This window comes from Hesperophylax consimilis, chromosome 6 (genome assembly GCF_061612785.1).
Source record: "Hesperophylax consimilis isolate HC1 chromosome 6, BYU_Hcon_1.0, whole genome shotgun sequence".
In the NCBI taxonomy this organism is placed as follows: domain Eukaryota; kingdom Metazoa; phylum Arthropoda; class Insecta; order Trichoptera; family Limnephilidae; genus Hesperophylax; species Hesperophylax consimilis.
In genome coordinates, this window is record NC_142841.1 from 16142496 (window position 1) to 16164689 (window position 22194).

The following is a 22194-nucleotide window of genomic DNA, read 5'->3' on the forward strand; positions in this document are numbered from 1 at the left end:
AAATAATTTTTTTTTTTTTTTTTTTTTATTTAATTATTTTAATATTACATATAAACAGAGTGATCAAGTATTGCCCATCTCACTAGGTGTGAAAACGCCTGTGTTGAGATGGCAATTTACAGAGCGGTTGTTAACATACTATGAAACATGACACAATAATAAAATAAAATAATTTTTTTTATTTTTTTATTTTTTTTATTTTTTAATTATACAATTCAAGTATTATAAGACAATATATTTAAAATTACTCAATGGATATGTTTATTGGAGGTAATCGATGATTTTACTTTTAAATGAACTTTTTGTTTGCGTATTTCTAATGTCAGTAGGTAAAGAATTGAATAGTTTAGTAGCATTGTATTTAAAACTTCTTTGACCATAAGAGGTTTGACAAACTGGGATGCTAAAAGATTTTATATGTGACTGTCTTAGGGCTCTAGTGCTTATTCGTTCTTCAAACATATGTGCATTTTTAAATTGATGAAGCAGGATATTTTTTGAATACAATTTTTCCAAGTTAGGAACATGAAGTGCCTTAAAAATAAAATCAGTGCTCGTCCTCAATGGGACTTTGAGAATAACCTTCAGAATTAGTTTTTGAATCTTTGCTAAAGGTTCCAGGCAAGTATTTGAGGCACTACCCCAACTGATAATACCATATTCAAGGGATGATTGTACAAGAGCACAGTAAACTTGTTTCAGTTGTTTTTTATTTAAGATATCCCTAACGTTTTTAAAGAAGTAGATGAGTTTCCTCAATTTTGCCGTTAGGTTTGCAACATGTAGATTCCATTTAAGACGATCGTCTAATTGAATACCAAGATATTTAATGCTATCAACTCTACTTATAGAAGGACAAGTACATGGGATTAATAAGGGGTTACAGCTGTGTAGTTTGAGGCTTTGTTGTGAAGGTATGAGCTTATTTGATATTCTAAAAGTTAAAAATTTTGTTTTATCTGTATTCAGGGTTAATATGTGGGTATCTAGCCAATATTTAACAATACGAAAGCCATTTTCTGCTTTTTTAAAGACATCATCCCAAGATTTAGCATAAAATAGCAAAACTGTATCATCGGCAAAAGTTGTGATTTGTCCACAAATTTGTAGGTTGCATAAATCATTTATATATATTAAGAATAATAAGGGTCCTAAGATGCTACCTTGTGGAACACCACATACCGTTTTTTGTGGACTACTATAGGTACTGTTTATTTTAACACATTGAGTTCGATCAGTTAGATAACTATGAAATAATTGCAGGACTGAATCTGATATTCCTATCCTCTTAAGTTTATCTAAAAGTATTTTATGGTTCACAGTGTCAAACGCCTTTGCAAGATCAAGGAAAATTGCTAAACATTTATTTCCTTTGTCAACATTACTTATTATGAAGTCTGTAACATTAGCGATGGCGTCTGAGGTTGACAAGTTCTTGCGAAAACCAAACTGATTGGTTGATAATATTTTATTAGAGTCAAGGTAAGTAGTCAGTTGATCTCTTAGTAAACCTTCTACAATTTTAGAAAGTGAACTTAGAACACAAATTGGTCTGTAATTGGTAATTTCAGTTTTTTTTCCACCTTTAAAAATTGGAGAGATAGTACCTTTTTTTAATACATTTGGAAAACAACCTTGAGTGAAGCTCTTGTTAACTAGAAATTTAAGGGGAAAGGCTATATGAGATTTTAGTGATTTTAGAAGTTTACTTGGTATATTGTCATGTCCAGGAGATGTCATCTCTTTCAGTGAGTCTATTTCTTTGATGATATCGTTAATTGATACCTCTTTTATACAGAATTTTATTTGAATTTCTTCTCGGAGATCCTCGTCTAATGGAGGAATTTTAGTGTTGCAGCTGATGTTTTCTTTTATTTTACTGGCCAGTTTTGATCCAATATTCGTAAAAAAGGTATTTGCATGGTCGGCAATAGTCTTCGGGTCAGAGTTAAAATTCACAGTCTGATTATCAATTGTAAGTTCCTCGATTTGACCTCTAAATTTCTTTGAATGTGTTATCTCTTTAAGAATTTGCCAGATCTTTCTAGAGTCATTATTACATTCAATAATTTTTCTAGAGTAGTATTTATTTTTTGCATGTTTAATTAACTTTGTACATATATTTCTGTATTTCTTATAAAATATAGAAAGTAGGTAGTTATTTGGATCATTCCTAATTTTTTTGTGTATATTATCTCTCTTCCTAATACATTTTAAGAGTCCAGGTGTAATCCATGGTTTCGTGATTGTATTTTTTTTATTTAGTACCTCTTTATGGTTGGAGTGTAGATTTATTTGGTTTTCCATAAAATTAGTGAAATAATTCCATGCCGTATCATTATCAGTAATTGAGTACAAGTTTTCCCATTTTTCGTTTTTTAAGTTGTCTTCAATTTTATTCCAGTCAATTTTATTTTTCATAATAGGTACATTAACATTGTCACTTTGTCTTTTATTTTCATTTCCTACTTCCAATATTGTAGAGTAGTGGTCTGTTACTGTGGATTCATATATTATAGTATTGATAGATAGTTTCGTTCTACCAATTATATGGTCGATGCAAGAGAGAGATTCTTCAGTGACTCTAGTAGGTTTGTTAATGTAACTAATGAGACCGTAGTAGCTTATAGCATTTAGGTAATCATCTCTTTGAGGGTGACCATTTGCTAAAATATTAATGTTCATATCTCCAATCAGAAACAGATTACTACAGTGTTTTAGTTTAAGTAACTCAGTTTCAAGTGAGGTAAGGAAGTTTGTAATGTTAGGTGCAGATGGGGATCTATAAATAGCCAGTATATTAATCACTGAGTTAGCTTGTATGTGTAGGCAGTTGGAGTCATTTATTTTAATTTCTTTGGTAGTAATTTTCAGGTTGTTTTTGATGTAAACTACAATTCCATCATTTTGTTTAGTATTGTATGAAGTATTGATGCAATAGTAGCCTTCTAAATTTTTTGGTGTATAAGAATTTTTAATCCAACATTCTGTTAGGATAATAATATCAAATTCAATATTTATTTGTTTAATGTTTATAAGAAATCCTTCGAAGTTTTTATTGATGCTTCTTATATTTTGGTGTATTATTTTCAAGTTGTTTTTTAGATATAGTTTTATGTTGCTTGTTTTAGTAGTGACAATTTCATCTTCGTATAGCTGGTGTGTGAGTTCTTCCATATCGGTATCCATTTTAAATACATAATGTCAACAATGCAATTAGATTTTAAAGTGTTTGTAAGTCTCGTTCATGTTTTATGTTGATGATTTTTGATTCAGTTGATTTCCTTGTAAAAACTTTCCCGTTTTTGAACCAGGTATATTGGTAGTTTAATTCCCGGGCTCGATTTTTGGTCTTCCATAGTAAGTCCTTATTATATGCAGACAACACTTCACCGATGTATAAAGTTGAACTTAGATTCTTGGTTTTGTTCTTTGCTGCAAGCAGGTTGTGTCGAATTGGAATGCTGGAATGGTGGAATTTAATGATAATTTTTCTGGGAAAACCTTGGCGACGGTCAGGAACGCGATAAGCATCCAGAAAGTCTTCATTAGTGACTTCAACGCCCAGCTTACTAGCAATATGTTTCGCTGTGTCAACCGGATGTTCATTAGTATTTTCATCTACTCCGGAAATTTCTACTTGGTTAGATAAAGTATTTTGTTCAAGTTCAGCAAGCCGAATATCGAAATGCGTCATTCTTAGGAGGTCTTTTTTCATTTTTTCCACATCTGTTTTCATTCCCGCCAAGTCGTTTAATTTTACCAGTATTTCATCGTATTTCTGAGCAATGAAATCAGTGGCTTTTTTTGATTCTGACATCTCAAATTCAATTTTTTGGAACATTTCTTTTTTCAAATTTGAGAATTTATTGTCAATATAATCAATAAGTGTTTGATTATTCTCCACTGACAAGGTACTCGGTGACGCAACGACATTATTTTTAGATTTGGAGCGAGTGTTTTCCAGTGGCATTATTATTTTGTATTCAAAAATGCCCCACACAAAATTTCGGTTATCGAGATAGTAATATTATTGTCTGTGGTGCGCAAAAATGTCTTTTAACTGTATGATAAGTAAACAACTCAGGCTGAGCTGTTTATTCTTAATTTGTACTATTGATGTGATTTTGTTTATGTTAAGAATGTTTATTTATCTTTTCTTTGTAGACACTTTCAACGTGTGATAAACTTGTTTTATTATTTGTGAAAATTTTTTAGATTACAAACAACACTTTTGTTACGAATTACGAACAGTTCAATGATCAATCTTGCAGTAATTATTGATTGCCCACTCAAAATTACTCTCTACATCTGATTTCAAAAAACTCTGCATGGAGCTAGGGCAACGCCGGAGACATAAGCAAGAAAATAAATTGATAAACATCCATTATAATTGAATTTTGTAAGCGAATTACCTGATCCACTCATTTTTTACTGTATTTCTCATGAAGATCCACTATTAATCTCGAATGCCTTGGGACAAGAGGCACCTCCACATCGTCGGATTTAAAAAATCTGATTATTACCCACAACGATGAAAAAAAGGATTAAAATAAAAAAAATTTCAGAGTTTTCTGACAACGACCTTCCGGTGCAATGAGGGGGAAACGGTCATTTGGGAAATATGCGGCTAACTTAAAGCGGAAACGTGCATATTATACAGAAGTAGATATTACTACTTCTACTTGCTGCCATTTCTACCTATATCTGTCGTACCTAACAGACTACCTGACCACCGAGACCGGAAAGAGATCGAGCTCTGAAGGCAGCGGAAGTCGCTCTTCCGGTCAGAATTATTATTTATATTAAATAAAATTATTCAACCAAGCTTAAAAAATAAGAATTGGGGTAAGGGATGTTCTATCTAACTTGGTTATTCTACATTATTTTAAACGAAGCAAACTACTTACGCATCGGGATCACATACTTGAGATTAGCTAAAATGTGAAGTACTTGGCAAAAAATCACAACTTTACCCAATCAGAAAAATTAAATTCTTTTGTGTAACGCCTGTTGAGTGATTTAATTACTAAAATGTTAAATATATTATTTTAAAGTGATTTAAGATTTTTTTAGAAGAGATGCTTTAAAATGATGCACAAAATTAAAAAATTAAAATGAACAAAACAAAAAAAATATAATCCTTTCCTAAAGAAAAATATTCATAATAGTTATACTAGGTTTAAATATATTTAAATCAAGTATTTACATACGCATAAAAATAAAATGATTTTTTCTGCATTTTTGAAATTGATTTATATAATATATATTGCTATTTCAAATACACATTTTAGGATTGAGTATATGCATTGATATGCATTGGTATGACCGGTCGGTGGTCGAGTTGACATCGCGTTTGGATCCCACCCAGGCGTAGTGTGTTCAATTCCTCGGCTGGCTAAGTCTTCCATCACAACACAAGCAACATTTTCAGCTTACTGAGGTGGTAGTAGAAGATTGTCAAATACTGTCAGGTTATTCGTAACCCGGGAATGTTTGTCTTTCTTTAAAAAAAATAAACATATATATGCACCATTCCAATATTCAAAACAGCAGCAACTTTACATATATAAAACATCTTAATTAAAAAATTAAATTTTTACCCTAACCTAACCAACCAATAAAATAATGAATATGTTTGTATTTGTTATGGTAGATACAGAAAATGTATATAAAACTTCTCGAAATCATTGAAAAATAAAGAAAAATGTTTATCGATTGAATAGCATAAAGATACATGAATTTATCGATTGAATATGGTTAAATGGGTAAGGTCATTTATAAAAAACTAACCCCGATAACGGTAAATATAAAGCCGTTACGTTCCTGGCATTAAAATACTTGAAATGCTTATGTTACCGCACTGTAAAATATTCTGCATGATAGCAACACTTTCTTTGGGCGCCATGTTGTATTTCTGTCGTCACTGAGCGCGTCATTTTGTTGCGGCATTTATTTTTTCTTTGTACAGCTCAAATTAATTATTTCTCTTAACCTTCTTAAAATCATTTGTTTCATCTTGCAATATGAGTAACGCCAACACTCCAGCTCTATTCGCCTGCTCGAGGTGTTTCTCGCGGCATCCGTTCGAAGAGCTTTCTCCTGGTCAACAGTTGTGTAAGGTGAGATTACACTGACACTTTACTTGTCATTTTTTGAAGATATCACTTTTATAATATCAACCGATTGATGTATGACGCTAAAGTGTATTCTTATACTGTGTTGGTATTTCTTTAGGAATGCCGAGGAGCTTTTCCGGTGGTAAAATGTACTTACTGTCGGTCGGAATTTCAACAAACAAGGTGAGAAGCATCATCAAGTGCCAAAATTCTTTTTTCCGCTATTTTAGATGCAAATATTTTTACCTAAACCAGTAACAAGGTTGCATCTGCTCCAATCCTCTGAAATATTCTCATAATTGTTTTTATGTTTGACTACATCGAGCGAGGCCGTAAAATAATGTATATTCCAAATTTTTAACTTTGTGTAAAACTAACCATCCAAAGAACATTGAAATGCGTATCACAGATAGTTTTGAATATATTATAAAAATCCACCTTGGTAAAAATCAATACAAGTTCTCAATAACCTCAAACCAAACACCTGTTTGTTATATCAACTCATTTCTCAGATTTCTCGACAAACAATAATTGTATTATATTTCTGTTGAAATAACGACAAATGCCCGCATTTCAAATCCTGAATTGAATCTTTAGAACTTTGAATTTGATAATCCATATAAAAGCATTCACATTAACCACAGTACAATCTTATCACAGGTGACTCAGTTGTATTATATTTTATAGTTTAAATTTGACACCAATGAAACTGTATACAAATTCTGAAAAATCGTAGAAACAAAGATGAGAACTGAAATCTCTTTGCCACAAATAATTTTATTTGACTTTCATTCTAAAATGGTTTAATCTGCTCCTGGAATCATTAACATTTCAAAACTTTGCTCTGATAAAACAGAAATAACCATCCTTTCACTAAATTAACTGTCTGCATTAGATAATGGTTGCACTTTTGCAATAACAAAAATCTTTTCTATTTTCAGCAAAGCAAATACGTCGACTATTTGCAAGAAGTGTGAACAGAATGTGAAAGCTTATGGCAAACCAACCGCTTGCGAGTACTGTAACATCATTGCAGCATTTATTGGTTAGTATTATCATTAGTTCTTACAACTCTACAAACAATTTATACCAATAAGAGCGTACCCATCTCCAGCTGCCAATGAACTAAACAATAGACTATAACTTATGCATTCATCTTCTATACTTCAGGAAATAAATGCCAGCGGTGCACCAACTCGGAGCGCAAGTACGGCCCGGCAGTGACGTGCGAAGGATGCAAGCAGCGCTGTGCATTTGACCGCCAAGATGAAGACAAAAAGGTAATTATTTGAATGCAGCAATCTTCTTCACATCCTGTTGATAAATTTTATCTTTTTCTAGTTTGTCTTAAACAACTTTGTCGTAAGATCACCCATTCAGGAATTAAAAATTATTATTTGCCAAAACCATTTTTGGCACCTTTCATACAAAATGGCGGCTTTAGCGGAGGCCACCCAAGGTCAAAAACTCGAATTTTTTTTCATGTTACCAACCTTTTCAATATAAAATCAAAATATCTTTTAAACCACCTTTTGGAATGCCGAACTAGGACACGAATAGCGGATGAACGAAAGAAGGAGTGTCAGGAGAACATACATGACTGCCAAGTGGATAGAAGAAGAAGATGAAGACGTCCCTTTAAATTATTGTAGAATTTATTTATTACTGAACTTATATATTCTTCATAAAAGTCATTACAGGACCAAAATGGGACTGAAAGAAATTCATAAAAATATTTTTACTTTCATTCATCGTAAAAGATTATCGATAAAATCAATTGAAATTGAATCACGGAATCAAACAAAAAACACACAACCTCACTACTCAAAACACTGCGTGATGTCACTTGATTTGTGGAGATAGGGGGAGTTGTACCTCGTTTAAATCATCGCAGCTGTCTCTTGTCTCGCTTCCACATAGCATAAATTGTATTTATTTTCACCCGAGAATATTCGGGAGTGATCTTTTCTGCAGGTAAAGTTTGCCTGTTATCTCGGGTGTGGGAATTTTCGCACATAATAGCCGCCCAAGTATACTCGGTTGTACAATATATTGATTTCTATTTGAAATTGCAGATCGATGGGAAACTGTTGTGCTGGCTGTGTACTTTGTCCCTCAAAAGGGCGTTGGCAAGGACAAAGCAGTCAGAGACCGACAGAAGGTCATCCATTAAACCAAGATCCCATCCTAAGTAAGTATATTATATTTTATTCATTTAATTACAAATAAACAAACTCCGTGGAAGAGTGCTAAGAGTTTTGGCTTAGAAGTTTAAAAGTCCAACATCAAATAACAGTATGTAATTTTTGAATTTGTCTTGTAGGATGAAAGGCCACAACAAGCGACCAAACCGACCAGATCTATCCAAGACTGGTTTAAATGCGGCCGAACTTGCCAATGAGAACCAGCCACAGGAGAAGAAACCTAAGCCAAATCCTGCACAAGGTAAAAAATGTAATAGCACAAACATCATTCATAACTTTTATCATAATCAACAAATTGCAACACTGCTTTATTTACTACAATGGTACATAATTTATCATAAATTGTTATTTTGGGCACGTTTCATCACAGGGGTAGGCAGAGTAGTCGGACCGCCAAACAACTCGGTCTTTGCACATACTCCTTGCCTCATTCATATTCCATGCATCGTCTCATATAGACTCCGCATGATCTGACTCAATGTATCTGGTTAACTTGATCATGCCATGTCTACCTTGGGCGTCCCCGACTTCTTTTATCATTCACATTTGTGTCATCAGTGTTCGGTCAGTGGCTGAGTGGCATCGCGTTAGGGTCCCGCGTCATGAGTTTAAATCCTCGGCTGGCTAAACCCTACATCACGACACGAGCAACATTTTCCGCTTACTGTGGTGGTGGATTTCAGTTATTTGTAACCCGGGAATGTTTCTTTCTTAAAAAAATAAAATGTTTATCTATATTCTCCTTACACTCCCCTCTTTGTTCATTCAATCTAAATGCCCAAACCATCTGAGCATCTAGTTCTTAATCTTACTCATTGCGCTTAAATCAGTCTTGCAATCTTTGCGGATCACCACTTTCCTCACACAATCATACATGGTTTTACTAGTCATAATCTTCAGGGATCTCATTTTTACAGCATTCGTTCTACTTTCATCCTTCTTCTGCCAGATCCATGCTAGCACTCCGTTGCCGACTGCTAGCTTCGCTTTCATGAACTATTTTTTGTTAGCACCAACCACGTTCAGTCCTACATTAATGGAGTTACCTGCATTTCCTTCTTTCAATATCTTCATCAGCCTTCCCATCTCTCGTAAACATACTTCCCATTCGAATTGATATATTTTACCCATATTTACAACTTGGTTAAAGTTAATGTAATGGCCCAGTCATCACAATAATCGAGGTCATTAAAATTTCAAAGTTCATACATACGCTTTTGCTTTGCACATGGATTATTGAAGTTTTTTTTTTAACAGGTGAAGTCGACCCCAACAGCTCGGATCACGTGGTGGCCATGACACACCTCAAGGAGACCATAGCCAGCCTCCAAAAGAGGCTCAACCAGAAAGACTCGCTCATCCTCGCCAAGGAGAAGCAGGTATTTCATTTCAATCCTAGCTAATTATTATAACCTAACATCATTATTCCCTTCATTGCATGTAATGATTTCTTGTACCCTCTTTTCCTTTACAAATAATGTCGGCTTAACCTCTTGAGGACTAAGCCCAAGTATAAGCGCAAAATTCACACACGGATTTGCTCGGCTGATCTATCGCTAAGCCTTAGTCGTAAGTCACTAGATATAAGTCTTAGAGATAAGTCAGTAGTTCTAGTATTAATTATTTAAGAAATATATTTGTACAGCGCCCTTGAGGTGATTTCTCACGAAAACGGCTCTATATCAATTAGCCAAATATTATTATTATTATTAAGCATGCTTGGCGAGCCGATCTCCGTGTTGCATCGCAGAATTCACACACGAACATTCGAGCAGTGAGCATCTCGTACAGTGATGGTATCCAGGGGAAAAGCACAACATAGAGAAATTTTGGTTTTGTAGTCAATCTTGGGAAGTTTTGAAGTATTCTGGGGAAATTTTTGGAAACTTTCAAATTCTCGAGAACCTACAATGAACTCCCCCCTCCCCATATGAATGAATCATCATCACTGAATGACGTCATGCACATCAAGTGCGAATGGGGTCATGCTCAGCGAGCTAATTCGTTGATCGTGTTTAATCCCACACGAATCGGCTCGTGACGGACAACACAGCGGACCTATAAACCGAGCCAATTTGCGCAAGAATACACGGGCAGATTCATTGTGTGAATACTGTATATTAGAATGTAGAGCTTTAGGCTGTAGTTTCAACGTATCATTATAACTGGCACTGAACCCTAACACTGTAAACTCTTCCATAAGACAATGGCATTCACTCTCGATAACACTGAAACATAATCTATCACAAATCTAAGCGTGCTTGGAGTTCCAAATGTTTGTTTTATTTCCAGATCACTGAGCTGAAAGCCCAGCATTTCACCCTAGAAAATGAGATCCGCAATGCGATGAAAACCACCGAGAAGAACTACGAGGCGAAGTGCACTAACATGCAGTCAAAGATACAGAGCTTATTAAAGGAAGTGGCCACCCTTAGTAAAGCAAGTAACAGAGCCAAACCCGTTAAGAAAGTAGCGGAGAGTATACTCGCCACTGAGAATAGCAGTGGTACAGACAGCCCCAGCGCTAACTGACAACATTAATGCTTAGCAAATTGTTTTTAAATTAATTTTTATCATAAGATATCTTACCTCCATCATTCTTACAACCTGACAGGTTATATTATACACATTGAGTCGTCAAATGGATTTCTGTACAAATGCTGGTTTTAAGCTTGAAAGCATTTTTATTTGATAATTAATTTAACCATTTTTATGAGACTTGTCTCCTGATCAGAGACTAGTAGGTTTCTCCTTCTGCTACTGGTACCAAGTTTTAAGGCGATGCGATGCGAAGTAATGCAAAATCATTTGTTTTTGGTTTGAAAATTTGATTGCTTAGAAATATGTATTACATTTGCTTTAATTAAATACTTCTAGTAGAACAGATCTTGACCTTTGCTATAATAATAAGTCTTTAAAAAATGCTTTGAAGTGCAAAGTTTCCTACTTTTAAACCCCTTTTTGGATATGATTTTAAGTGTGGCAAATTAAGATCTCTCATCGGAAAACATTTTAATAATTTTCTCTAAACTTAATGTAACATAAAATAAAACGTTCATTTTAGTGTTTTTTTTTGCATTTCAAACTTATCGCCATCTGCTTAAGGAGTATCGATTTCCACCAATTACGAATTTTACACATCGAGGTGGATCGCCTTAATGACGACTGAGTATTGCACCGGCTGAGGAGATTGCAGAATGAAACGGCAACTTAAATCATCAGTTTCTCTTTAAATTATAACCTAATAAAACAAATCGCTGAAAATATTTGCTGTCTCGCAATTATGATTTACGAAAAAAGGATGCATCTTTTGGGTTTTGTACGGACTAAAAAATTCACCATTGAAAAATAAGCAATAACATCTTATACCTAGTTTTACAAACCATTCGGAATTATATTATAAAATTTTAACAATTCATAATTAGGTAGGATTGCGTGAGAATAGAATACAGGAGAAGGCATTGTATGTAAAATCATTTGGGGACTTGCCTCTTAAATCTTAATATCCTGACAGTGTAAGGATTCTTAAAAACACTGACAAAAAAAATACTAGATATTAATTATACAAATGTTAGCAATAAACTTGACTATTCAGCTTGAATAGTTCAGAAAGACCAAAATACTTCTGAAAATGATTATTGATCTGTTGTAAGGATCGTAGTAGGAATAGTGCTTTAGAAACTTACTTACAATAATTATTTCTTTTATTGATTTATTTTAATTATTATTTTTAATATCATTTCCACCGAATCAAATTAATGTCCTGAAGAAATAAACTGCGATTTCGAAGAAAAAGTCAACCGTAATTTACATTACACAAGCTTTTTATATTTTTTGATTACATCATGATGTATTGTATTTATAATAAAAATTATACTCATAAAAAATTTTCTTTTCATGTTTTCCCCAGACCCAAGCATATGATTTCAGATTCTGAAACTTAATAAAATAAAAGGTTGGAATTTTTCTCCAAAATATTTACAACGAAGGTGGGACCACTGGTCCCGCGTATGCAACTTATGCGATGATATGTTCCCACGTCGATGTGCAGACTTGTCCTATGTATGTAATGCAAATTCTGTTCAGATTTGCATAACACTGTTGGAAATAAAACTGAAGATAATTAATGACCCGGAGAGGTACTAATCTCTTGGCATTGACAAAGAGCTTTTCATTCACATTCATACATACTTTTATGTTATTCTGATTCTTGACATGACTCGACTCGAGTATTGATTCACGTGTTTGTGCCATGATACTCTCTTCTACAATGTTAATACAATAAGCAGGAGTCATTGTAATATTTTTTATGTATCATAAATAATGTAGTGTAAATTCAGTATCAAATTTCACGACTCACTTTTTTATGTTGCCTCTTATTTCAAATGTTTTTATTCAATATCATGCGGGTTTGCTATCGTGTGACCAGAGGCGACTATAGGGACCCAGGTGTGGTAGGTCATTTGAAAAAAATGTGTGACTAATCTTTATTTGATATTGTGAAAAATGCCCATATGTATTATTATCTTTATCAATTTGTAGGTAGGTACGTCATGAGTCCGCGACTCAAAAAACATTATGTTAATGTAGTAAATTGGAAATAACTACACAATCCATGTGCACACGGCAAATTATTTTAAAGAGGACATGTGACGCGACCCTTATCAATTCCATTTAAATTTAGACTTGCGATTCTATTTGACAATGATCTTTTACATTTATTGTTTTGTTACATTCTTCAGCCTTATTCTACATCGATGAAAATGTAAAAAATTATTCCAAACCTTTCTCGAACTGTCCAATTGAAAAACAACCATTGTTCCAGACACGACAAGTGTGTAAAATGAAAAATCGACATATGTTTATGTCACCATCTCTTACATATAATATTCATTGAGCTGTCTCCCTCACGGCCATGACCTAAGCGTCCCTAGGCTTTCTTCGGTACCTAATTTTTGCTTATACGAAAAACATAGTGCCATCTCATTTATTCTATGGCACACATAGGGACGGAAGATGCCAAAGCCATGGACATAATTTAAATTGACCCATCGAATTGTATGTACTTTTGAATGAAAACTTCTATTAGATTGTAACGTGATTTACCACATATTAATATAACTTACCGTATACCGGTTATTTGCTCTACCGTGGCTTGCAGCAATAAAGGGAATGAAATGAATACAGCAATATTAATTGTGATAAAACAACATGGAGTATATTTGAGACTAAACTTGAATACAAGAGCAATACTTATATTTAAATTATCAGGGGTGGTTGGCTATTAGTTAGCACAACGCAAATTGAATTCGGCCACGATGTTTAACTTGTATGATTATATTAACTATGAAGCTAAAAAAATAAGACATCACCACTGAGCGCCAGTCTAGAAAACTCATCTAAACGAATTTATAATCATGGTGATATCTAAAAGATGTGTCTAATTCATGTGGATTAAAATTGTCTCACGTGCGCGTATTAATCTCCGACATTCAAACAGCCGTCTCTCCGATGTCCTTCCGCCACCTGCCACGAAAACCAACTCCCGGCTTCTCTGGAATTCCACGCTCGGCTACTTGAAATCAACGAGTGGCGGCTGAAATTCTATGGCAACGCGTGTCTAGAATTCTTGTTATGTGAGCGTACAGTTCCTACCGCTACATTACCCCCCTGGCCAACAGAATTTCTGCAGGAAATTCCACTACGCCACCTGGCGCCTGCAGTCGCATGACAGAAGAGTGTTGACGCTTCCAACAGTATGTTGAAGCCATCCTAGAAGACCAACGTGAAGACGTCCAAGGAGCCATTCCCACAGAAGAAATGATTTCAGTACCCTCCATGTTACATGAAGTCGGATTAATGTCAGGTTGGTGAGGTATTTGAAGTAACAGTGGTGCCATCCGTAAAACGGTTCCAATTGAAGAGAGACTTCTGCATACTCAATGCCACTTAGCTTCAAAATTACCAGCATACAGTAGATGTCCAGAGAAAACTGAAGAGCCTTTCTTGAAGAAGTTCCAATTGAAGAAATATTTCTGCATACTCAATGCGATTTAGCTTCAAAATTACCAGAAGACTGTTGACGACCAGAGAAGACTGAAGAGCCATTCTTGAAGAAGTTCCAATTGAAGAAATATTTCTATATTGTAGGTTAGAGATTGTTGTAACCGATGACTGATGTTGAGATCCAGAAAGAATTCCTAATAACACGTGAGACCTACTGATGGATATACTAAAACTTACAAGAAAAATCACCATGCTTTGAAAAAATGAATAAGATATACAATGTTAACCATGATAAACAAAATTTGAAAGCAAAACTCTATTTTAAATTATCAATTGATCTCCACCTTATGTAGTTGCTGATGAAATATATAAATATTGAATTGAAATATTAAATAATAGTATACTGACACCTATAGAACCCTAGAAAAGTAATATCCAAGAACCAAACCTCGAAAGATTCATTAGAAATTTATCATTGAAAATTATTTTTATTACACTAGTAATATAATGCTAAGTTGTTCAATATTGTCACCAAAACTATTTCAAGTCAACCTTGATATTATCCGTGTACATATGCTACTAATTTATAGTTTGTCATCAAAATCAAATTCAGTTTTGACAATTAGTTATAACAATGGCTTGTACCGACATGAGATACAAATACTTGTGAAAAAAAATATTTTAGTTATTAAGTACTTTCTTCACAAACATTATGTATTTTAGTTACATAGATGATGAAAATGATATTAATTTTTGTAAGGTAAATAACCTGCATGAATGGTTTCAAAAACAAGATACAATAAAATGTAAAACGAGTAAACTTAATTTTGTGGAACTAAACATTAGATCAATATGTAAGTATTGGGACCTATTTCATGTTTATTTTAAAGACTGTTTAAATCAAATTGATATACTCATGCTTTGCGAAATTGCAATTCGTTCGGAAAGAATTGCAATTTGTAAAGAATAACCTCTCCTTCTCGCAAATAGTTCTGGACACAAAATATTTTGAGAATGTTTTTGGAATATTGACACTTCCAAATAACAGCACTTTAAATGTCTTAGCAATATACCGACCTCCGAATTTAAATAAGCAAACATTCTTGTCAGAAATATCCTCTGTGTTTGATAACAATATTAAATTAAATGAAAGTTTTATATTTTTCGGCGATATAAATTTAAATTTATTAAATAAAAATGATGCTATCATAATAAATTATGAAAATATCCTTACTAATAACTATTTAAAAAATGTATAGATGTCGCTACAAGGGAAGTAATAGTTCTTCAGAAAATAAACCGCTCATGTATCGATCATTTTTATGTGCGTTTAAGTGGAAAGCTACCAGCTGGATTATCCAGTACAATATCTGCGTGCGTGTGTGACTATAACATAGCAGACCACAATACAATGGCTGTTAGTATACACTATAACTCGATAGATCATTTCAAATCTTCTGATTCTAATAACGTGAAAATTCTTTCGCAAAAACTGATCGATAAAAATATTTGTAATTATGATTGGAAATCGCTTCTAAAAGAAACCGAATGTTCTGTTATATATTTAAAAATTAAAAATTATTTTGATGACTTGTACAAAAACAGCACGATTGAAATTAGCAAAAAATCTAAAAGCAGACCTCATGCCATAAATGACTGGATATCTACGGATGCACTATATAAAATTAAAAAAAGAGATTATTTATATAAACGTTGGAAAAATGCTCCAACAAACAAATACTATGAAAAAGAATATAAGTGTTACCGAAATGTTTTAAATAAATTGTTACTTAAATTAAAAACCACATACTATAGTGATAAATTCAAAAATCTTTTTCAAGATTCAAAAAAAACATGGGACGAGTGTAATCAAATTTTAGGAAAGAAATGTAAAAATAATTGTGACCAAGTTGCCTCCAAATATTTGATGAAAGATCAGACCAAAGAAAATGTAAATAATGATTTTGTTAATTATTTCTCTGATAGTGTTTGCAATATGTTACATAAATGTAATTACAGGACAACTGGGTTTGAACCAGAGGAGATGCCTCAAACTATGTACCTACCAAGGGCCAAAATTTCTGATATAGAAAGCATTGTAAGACAACTTAAAAACTCTTCTCCTGGAATTGATAATATCAGAATGAGCGATATTAAAAAACACATATCTACCTTAGGTCCAATTATAACCCATTTTGTTAATAGAATCTTATTTGAAGCAAAAATTCCAGATGACTTAAAATGTAGTATCATCCGACCCATTTATAAAGGCGGTGATCACACTGTATTGGGTAATTATAGACCGATTAGTATTTTGCCATCACTCGAAAAAATCCTTGAAAAATACATTCAGCTGAAATTGATTAAATATTTAGAAGATTTTTCTATTATTGATACAAATCAATACGGCTTCCAGAAAAAAAAGGGCACTGAAATGCTAATTCAGAAGTTTGCCAGCCTAATAAATAATGAATTAAATAGTAAAAATCATGTATTAGTCTTATTTATAGATTATTCCAAGGCATTTGACACTATTGATCATAAAAAATTATTGAAAATATTAGAAATCATAGGAATAAGAGGGAAACTTCTAAAACTCTTTGAAAATTACTTGAACAACCGATGCATGAAAATAAAACTTTTGAACACCTTAAGTAAACAAAGGAAAATATTAGCAGGCGTTCCTCAAGGTTCCATATTGGGACCAATTTTATATATTATTTATGTATCTTTTATTAAGTACATTTTTAAACATGTAAAACACTTTGTATATGCGGACGATACTGCATTGGTGATTTCTCGCAGTGATTTGCAATTATGTATTGAACTATTACAAAAAGATTACATTGAACTTTTGAAATGGTCTCACGACTCTGGTTTAATTATAAATGCCAAAAAAACTAAATTGATACATATTAGATCACCCAATGCTAAGGCAAATATTATTACACCTGAAATAAAGACACACACTTCAAATTGCTTACATGTTGGTATTCCTCCAATATGTACATGTGAAAATATTGAGCTGGTCACAGAGTATGTATATTTAGGTATTATTATTGATTGTTTTTTCAAATGGGACTTACAAATAAATAAAGTATGTGAATGTCTGAGATCTATTGTTAATAGATTATATAAATTAAAATTCTATGTTCCAATACGTACACTTAGAATAATTTATTTATCACTAGCTGAATCTATTATAAGGTATGGAATCACAGCTTGGGGGCTTTCATGTAAAACAAATATAAACCATGTTCAATCAGTTCAAAATTCACTAGTTAAATTATTAGCTCATAAAAGTTTATACGAACAAAGGCATAATGTTCCATACCTTTATCAGAATCTTAAAATTTTCTCAGTAAGATCAATTCTGTGGTATAAAATTATATTTCAGCATATGAATAGCCCTATATACATAAATAGACTGGACCACACTTACAATCTCGTTTTACGTTAAATGAAGGACTAATTGTACCTAAGCATTTAAACAAATATGGACAAAGAACACTGGACTACATGATACCTAGGTGCTTAAATATGTTACCTGCTGAAATAAAAAAATGTACAAATGTAAAAACAAATATTATGTTGAAAAATTGGCTCGCTGAAAGAAATAGTTTGTATTAGAGTCTAATACAAACTATAGGTAGATACTATCACTGTTGTGTATATGTTTTTATATTTTTAAAACAAATTGTTATTTTTATTGTTATCACTGTTGTCATTAAGTAAAATAAGTTTTTATCTTTTTTAAATATTTTTTATGTGAAAAGTTGCCATCGACAAACTACTGAAAAGTAGTTTATTGGAACTTTTCTATTTTTTTTTTCTGTATTTTTATTTTATTATTTACTGTAATATGTATTTTTTGTTTTGCTTTCTTTAAATAAAAAAAAAAAAAATTATTATTATTGTATATATATATATTTTTTATTTTTTTTTAAGAAAAAAAAAATTAACTGTAAACATCTGAGATCCACCCCATGATAATGATCATTAGAACTAATTGAAACTTCTGTTGAATAAGTTTGTTTAAATTCTAAAAAAAATAATATTCCTCATAATTAATTAATATTAAATTCGAGATTTGTATATAACTCAAATGTAATAACTTTTAAACATGCAACAGAATTTCCTAAAACTCTGGAAAAATAGATATTATGAGCTTCTGTAGCTATCATTTTCAATGTACATGTTTATCTGGTGAGGAAAATTAAACCTCCTCTGGAGAACAAAGAATTGCTAAAAAAAAACTAAATATTCTAAGACAAACACTACATACATGTTAAGACTAAATAATACACACAAGATTAGGATCATCATACTTGTGAGAAGTATACATTCCAGGGATCAGAATGAACACTTCTAACAACCACGTTGTTATGCAAAAGACATTCCCGTTCCCTTCCTTTTGTAATTATAAAAAAAAACAACAATGTCAAATACAAATCCAACATGTCTGATATTTCTCAACTATACCTAATCAAAGTATGGTCGTGATGGCCAGTCACTCCCAACACACAACACTTCAGAAAGATAAAAAAAAAATATATAATAAAGACAAAACAACTACAATACCCAACAAATACAAAACACAATCACCACAAACATTCAACGTAAGGACACAAAGCGCAATCGTGTTCTCACGATGAATGTAAGTTTGCAAACATAATGTCGGTTTATGTATGCCACACAAAATAGCGGTACTACAGACCGAAATAAAATCTCACCAAGAGAACAAAGTTTTGCTAGAAAAAAAAAATTGATTATGACACAGAACCATCAACTTGTTCTACTTTTAGCATATCTTTCACATGAAAGGTACCCAGTGCCTTCCCATTCATGTCAGCTAATTGATATGCAACCGGGGAAATTTTCCCTACCACCTTGCTTTTGATGAATTTTGGTGCAAGTTTAGCGGAAAAATGTTTACTCGCATCTGAAAGAATGAACGATCTTCGCCAGATGATATCTCCCACTTTGTACTGAATATCCCTGCGACGCAGGTTGTACTGACGCTTATTGCGTTTATAAGACTGTCTTAACGATGTGCGCACCTGTGAAAAGATATCATTTAATTCTTGCAAATCAGCAGCCCAGGTGTCACGTTCTGAAAATTTAATATCCTCAGCATTGAAATCAGCATCTGCATATTCCTTACCTGAGATGACAATCTCCCTACCATAATTAAGGAAAAACGGCGTGTACCCTGTGACCTCATGCACTGCTGTATTTATTGCTAATTCAATTTCCGCTAAATGGTTCGCCCATGTTCTGTGGTCAGAACCAACATATGAAGCAAGGGCTGAGACTAGAACCTTATTGACGCGTTCCACCGGATTATTCTGCGGGTGATACCTACAGTTGTAAAACAAATGCCTAATGTTGAATTTTTTAACTAAAGCCTTCATGTCCCGTGAAATGTACTGTGGCCCATTATCCAAGACGATGGTGTCTGGTACCCCAAACTTATAGAAAATTTCATCTTCAAGAATGCTAGTGATGTTATTCCCAGTAGCTTTTCTCAGAGGGAAAAGTTTGGTATATTTAGAGAAGAAATCAGAAATAACCAATAAATAAGTGTACCCTTTCTTGTATGAACTCGGATAAGGACCTAGTAAATCCGTCGCAATCATCTGCCATGGGCGTTGAACTAATTTGGGATTTCCCATGAGCCCTGGTGGAAGCAAATTAGTGCTTTTATAACCTAAGCAAATTTGACATTTGTTAATCAATTGTTTTACATCTGCTGCCATCTTGGGCCAATAATATTTATGCCTTATCCTATTTAACGTTTTCATTATACCAAAATGAGCACAGACCGGAGGAACGTGGTGTTCTACAATAACATTCTTTCTAGCTTCTTTAGGAAGAACCTCCTTCCAATCATACGACCTATGAAGGGCTTCCATGCTTTGAATGTGTTTGAAAATCTTATTATTCACCATGTGATGTTTTGGACACTCACATAAAATAAACGAAACGAACGTGCTCAAAAAAAATTTTTGTTTAGACAACGACGGGAGATTTATGGACAGACAGGCCTGGAGTAAACACATTCACACGGGACAGGGCGCAGGGACGGGCAGTCAGGTTTGGAACTTGAGTGCATTGACAGCTCCATGAAATCGATACAAATGAGAAGTGTTGTGTGAAATTGCAGTGAATTAGTGGATCCAGATGGTGTTAATAGTATTGTGGAATTTTGAACTAAAGTGAAAGATTATTGATCCGGTGCTTGTGTGAAGTGACAGTGGTTCGACTCAGTGAGAAAACAATTAATAATAATGACAATAATAATTGGATAATTTGTAGGGCGCCGTTTTGTAAAAACCCACCTCAGGGGCGCCCGGTGTTGTGCAATCGCGATTGTGTTATAAAGTTGTGTTGATTTAAATGTGTAGTTCAAACTAAATTACTTGTCTTAAAAACATGAAAATAATAATAATAATGATCGCGTTTTTAAAACAGAGTGACCGTATATAAAGGCAGCAAGTTTTAATCGGGCTAGGTTATTGATTTGGCGAGATGGCATTCTATCCACGGAGACCGAAAAACCAGAGAATCAAATAGATTATTAACTGTGGGTTCGAATCCTAACAGATTAGGGAGGTACAATTTTATTTACAGGAATATTTAATTACCCTTTTATAAGCGTAGGGAGGAGGTCGAAAATTAAAGTGATTTAGCTATATAGTGTAACCAGGTAAGTTTCACACGAGGATTTGGAGGTGACTAACAGGGTGAGTTTTTATATTATTTATTAAATTTCAGAGGACCCTTTTAATAATAGGATACAACCGAGGTACAGGAACCGAGTTTGCAACGCCTGCAACCCAAATAATCTTCCCATAAGAAGGGATACGCTAGACGCATTGTCAATCAGCTGTGAGCGAGAGACGAGTCAACGACCTTTTCATATATAGGACAAGACGCAGGTACAGTCAGTCAAAGGGGAAGTTTTGCTAGCGTATGCCGTCCCGAATTGAAAGCGATCGGATGCAACCAGACGGAACAAAATGAAAACTTTTCTTCTGTTATTTGACTTTCTAATTTAATACTTTTCATCTATTATTTGACTTTCTAAGTTACGAATTGGGATGCACAAAAACAAATCTAAAAGTCAAAAGAGGGAGATGGTAATCTCCGAAATAAAACTACCAACCGAACAACTTTTCTCAACAGGTACCTTTCGAGAGGTAGGCAGCCTCTTTAAATTAAATGCAAAAATCAAACCAATTATCCGGTTATACCTACCTGAGAGGATAGGTATTCAGTAGGAGTTACCCATACCTAATACACGAGGATGCTAGTAACCTCATAAAATAATTACTAGAACCAAATATTAAAATACAGACAGTCCTCATCCCAAATTTGGCATATCGAGTAGACCTTACATATATCTCACATGATAATTGGCTGAATGGGTAGGCACACAACCTATCGTTAATAAGCGGGCAAAATGTCGACAAGATCGTCGTGTGTTATCTATGTATTGACCTAGAAAGGGATGTAAATCCCCGACGACGTGGGAGTTACAACGTTTTCTAGAGGTGGCACGTAACTTAGGACCTTACGTGTCACATTTTCGCGACTAGATTCGTGATAAAGGGATGTTATGGTTTTCCCCTTCTACACTCAGTAAAGTAGTTTATCCTGGAGGTGTTTGAGATTGGGGCAATTCTGAAATTGGTGATGAGACCTGGTTTTCTTTATTCTGGCGTGAAGGTTGCCGATTTGGAACAAGGGGAGACCCGGCCGGTTGTGATATCCAGACACGCAGATATCGATCGCCTTGCTCAAATTATCATCCATCAGTTTTGTTTGGTAAGAGGAGGAGTCAGTCTTAACTTGAAAAAAAT

At 33.7% G+C, this 22194-nt stretch overlaps 1 protein-coding gene across 2 annotated transcripts; it reads left to right on the forward strand.

The window, feature by feature from the left end:
• Nucleotides 1–5905: 5905 nt before the first annotated feature.
• On the forward strand, nucleotides 5906–12199 carry LOC149422996 (protein FAM76A). 2 transcript variants are annotated; one of them, XM_089632803.1, is made up of 8 exons: nucleotides 5906–6122; nucleotides 6238–6302; nucleotides 7061–7164; nucleotides 7290–7399; nucleotides 8195–8310; nucleotides 8443–8573; nucleotides 9581–9702; nucleotides 10616–12199. In XM_089632803.1, the coding sequence occupies exons 1-8, from the start codon at nucleotides 6027–6029 to the stop codon at nucleotides 10853–10855; spliced, it is 984 nt and encodes a 327-aa protein (XP_089488929.1). In that variant the 5' UTR covers nucleotides 5906–6026; the 3' UTR covers nucleotides 10856–12199. The 2 variants fall into 2 exon arrangements, with proteins under 2 accessions (XP_089488929.1, XP_089488930.1); XM_089632804.1 differs by having other exon boundaries at nucleotides 8443–8564.
• The last annotated feature ends 9995 nt before the right edge of the window (nucleotides 12200–22194 follow it).

What these genes read in the sequence shown, in the direction of transcription:
- LOC149422996 (XM_089632803.1), top strand. Translation starts at nt 6,027, where the DNA reads ATGAGTAACGCCAACACTCCAGCTCTATTCGCCTGCTCGAGGTGTTTC. An exon ending in AAACCAAGATCCCATCCTAA is followed by an intron (nt 8,311 to 8,442) that starts GTAAGTATATTA and finishes TTTGTCTTGTAG; the next exon opens with GATGAAAGGCCACAACAAGC. An exon ending in TCCTGCACAAGGTAAAAAAT is followed by an intron (nt 8,574 to 9,580) that starts GTAATAGCACAA and finishes TTTTTTTAACAG; the next exon opens with GTGAAGTCGACCCCAACAGC.